This window comes from Notothenia coriiceps, unplaced genomic scaffold, assembly GCF_000735185.1.
Source record: "Notothenia coriiceps isolate Sejong01 unplaced genomic scaffold, NC01 NC01_scaffold00027008, whole genome shotgun sequence".
Classification (NCBI taxonomy): Eukaryota; Metazoa; Chordata; class Actinopteri; order Perciformes; family Nototheniidae; genus Notothenia; species Notothenia coriiceps.
The window spans coordinates 5,445-6,683 of record NW_011359709.1 but is presented as its reverse complement, the minus strand read 5'-3'; the positions used below and the strand labels follow the sequence as shown (position 1 = coordinate 6,683).

Below are 1,239 nucleotides of genomic sequence, written 5' to 3'. Positions count from 1 at the left end.
ATTTACGATTGTCTAGGTGATTTTGAACTGTTCGGCGCTGCAGTCCCTCCTGCACCTCCTGAGCAGCCCCAAGGAGTCCATCAAGAAGGAAGCCTGCTGGACCATCTCCAACATCACCGCAGGGAACCGAGCACAAATACAGGTATGTGTGTGTGTGTGTGTGTGTGTGTGTGTGTGTGTGTGTGTGTGTGTGTGTGTGTGTGTGTGTGTGTGTGTGTATAAAAAGCCTTTCAGAAGTATTTTTAAAAGTTGCAGTTTTAAGATTTTTCACCTGCTGACGCCTCAAAAAAGTGCGTTGCCTTGGAGAAGATCAAAGAAGTCTTCTGATTACTTCTGTTTGGCGTCTGACGGAATAACACAGGAAGTTGAGGTTAAGAAGCTGAGCATATCCTCCTCTAAGAAAGTCCTCTCCCCCTCATTAGATGGTGATGGATGCCGATCTGCTGCCTCCTCTCATCACCATCCTGCAGGTCGCAGAGTTTCGCACAAGGAAGGAGGCAGCCTGGGCCATCACCAACGCCACCTCAGGGGGCTCTGCAGAGCAAATTAGGTACGGAAACACTTTTAATAACATAAGTGTAGTGGTCTTCTTAAGCTCTGAATAAAAGTGTAATTCTGGGTCTTTGTGTGCACCGCCCCCTGTAGGCACATTGTGGATCTCGGCTGTATAAAACCTCTGTGTGACCTGCTCACACTCATGGACTCCAAAATAGTTCAGGTGGCTCTCAACGGCCTGGAGAACATCCTGCGACTGGGAGAGCTGGAGGCCAAGAGGGGGGGGGGCATCAACCCCTACTGTGCCCTCATCGAAGAGGCCTACGGTAAGTCTACGTACACACACAAGCAGAGTTGGGTGTAACGCGTTACCAAAATAACTACTTTTGTCGGTAACGGAGAAATGTAACGCGTTATAATTCAGTAATCACACTACAGTTACTAACATCGCCCGACACTCGTTACAACGCTACTTTTATCAAATCAGAAATCACACTACAGTTAGCCTACTAACATAAAGAATGACTAGATTCTCCCTTTGACAGACAAGAGGGATTTCCGCCGCAGGTTTATGTTTACGTAACATCTCCACGTGCAGTGCTGCATAAACATGGCTGAGTCAGCGATAAGTTTCGAGGGGTGGAGGTATGCCCATTATTTTGAGTTCGTCCGTAGAAAGGACAGGAATGTGACGGTGAGGTGCAAACTGTGTCCAGGCCAGAAGTTTTTATCCACTGCTGCAAA

General features: G+C 47.7%; 1 protein-coding gene across 1 annotated transcript in view; it reads left to right on the top strand.

Moving 5' to 3' along the window:
• Positions 1–859, top strand: part of LOC104957420 (importin subunit alpha-5-like) — a 5,959-nt gene extending 5,100 nt beyond the window's left edge. Inside the window, exons 2-4 of the mRNA XM_010785049.1 lie at positions 17–142; positions 423–550; positions 646–859. Of these exons, the coding sequence (XP_010783351.1) occupies positions 17–142; positions 423–550; positions 646–859 (468 nt within the window). The remainder of the gene's footprint in view (positions 1–16; positions 143–422; positions 551–645) is intronic.
• The last annotated feature ends 380 nt before the right edge of the window (positions 860–1,239 follow it).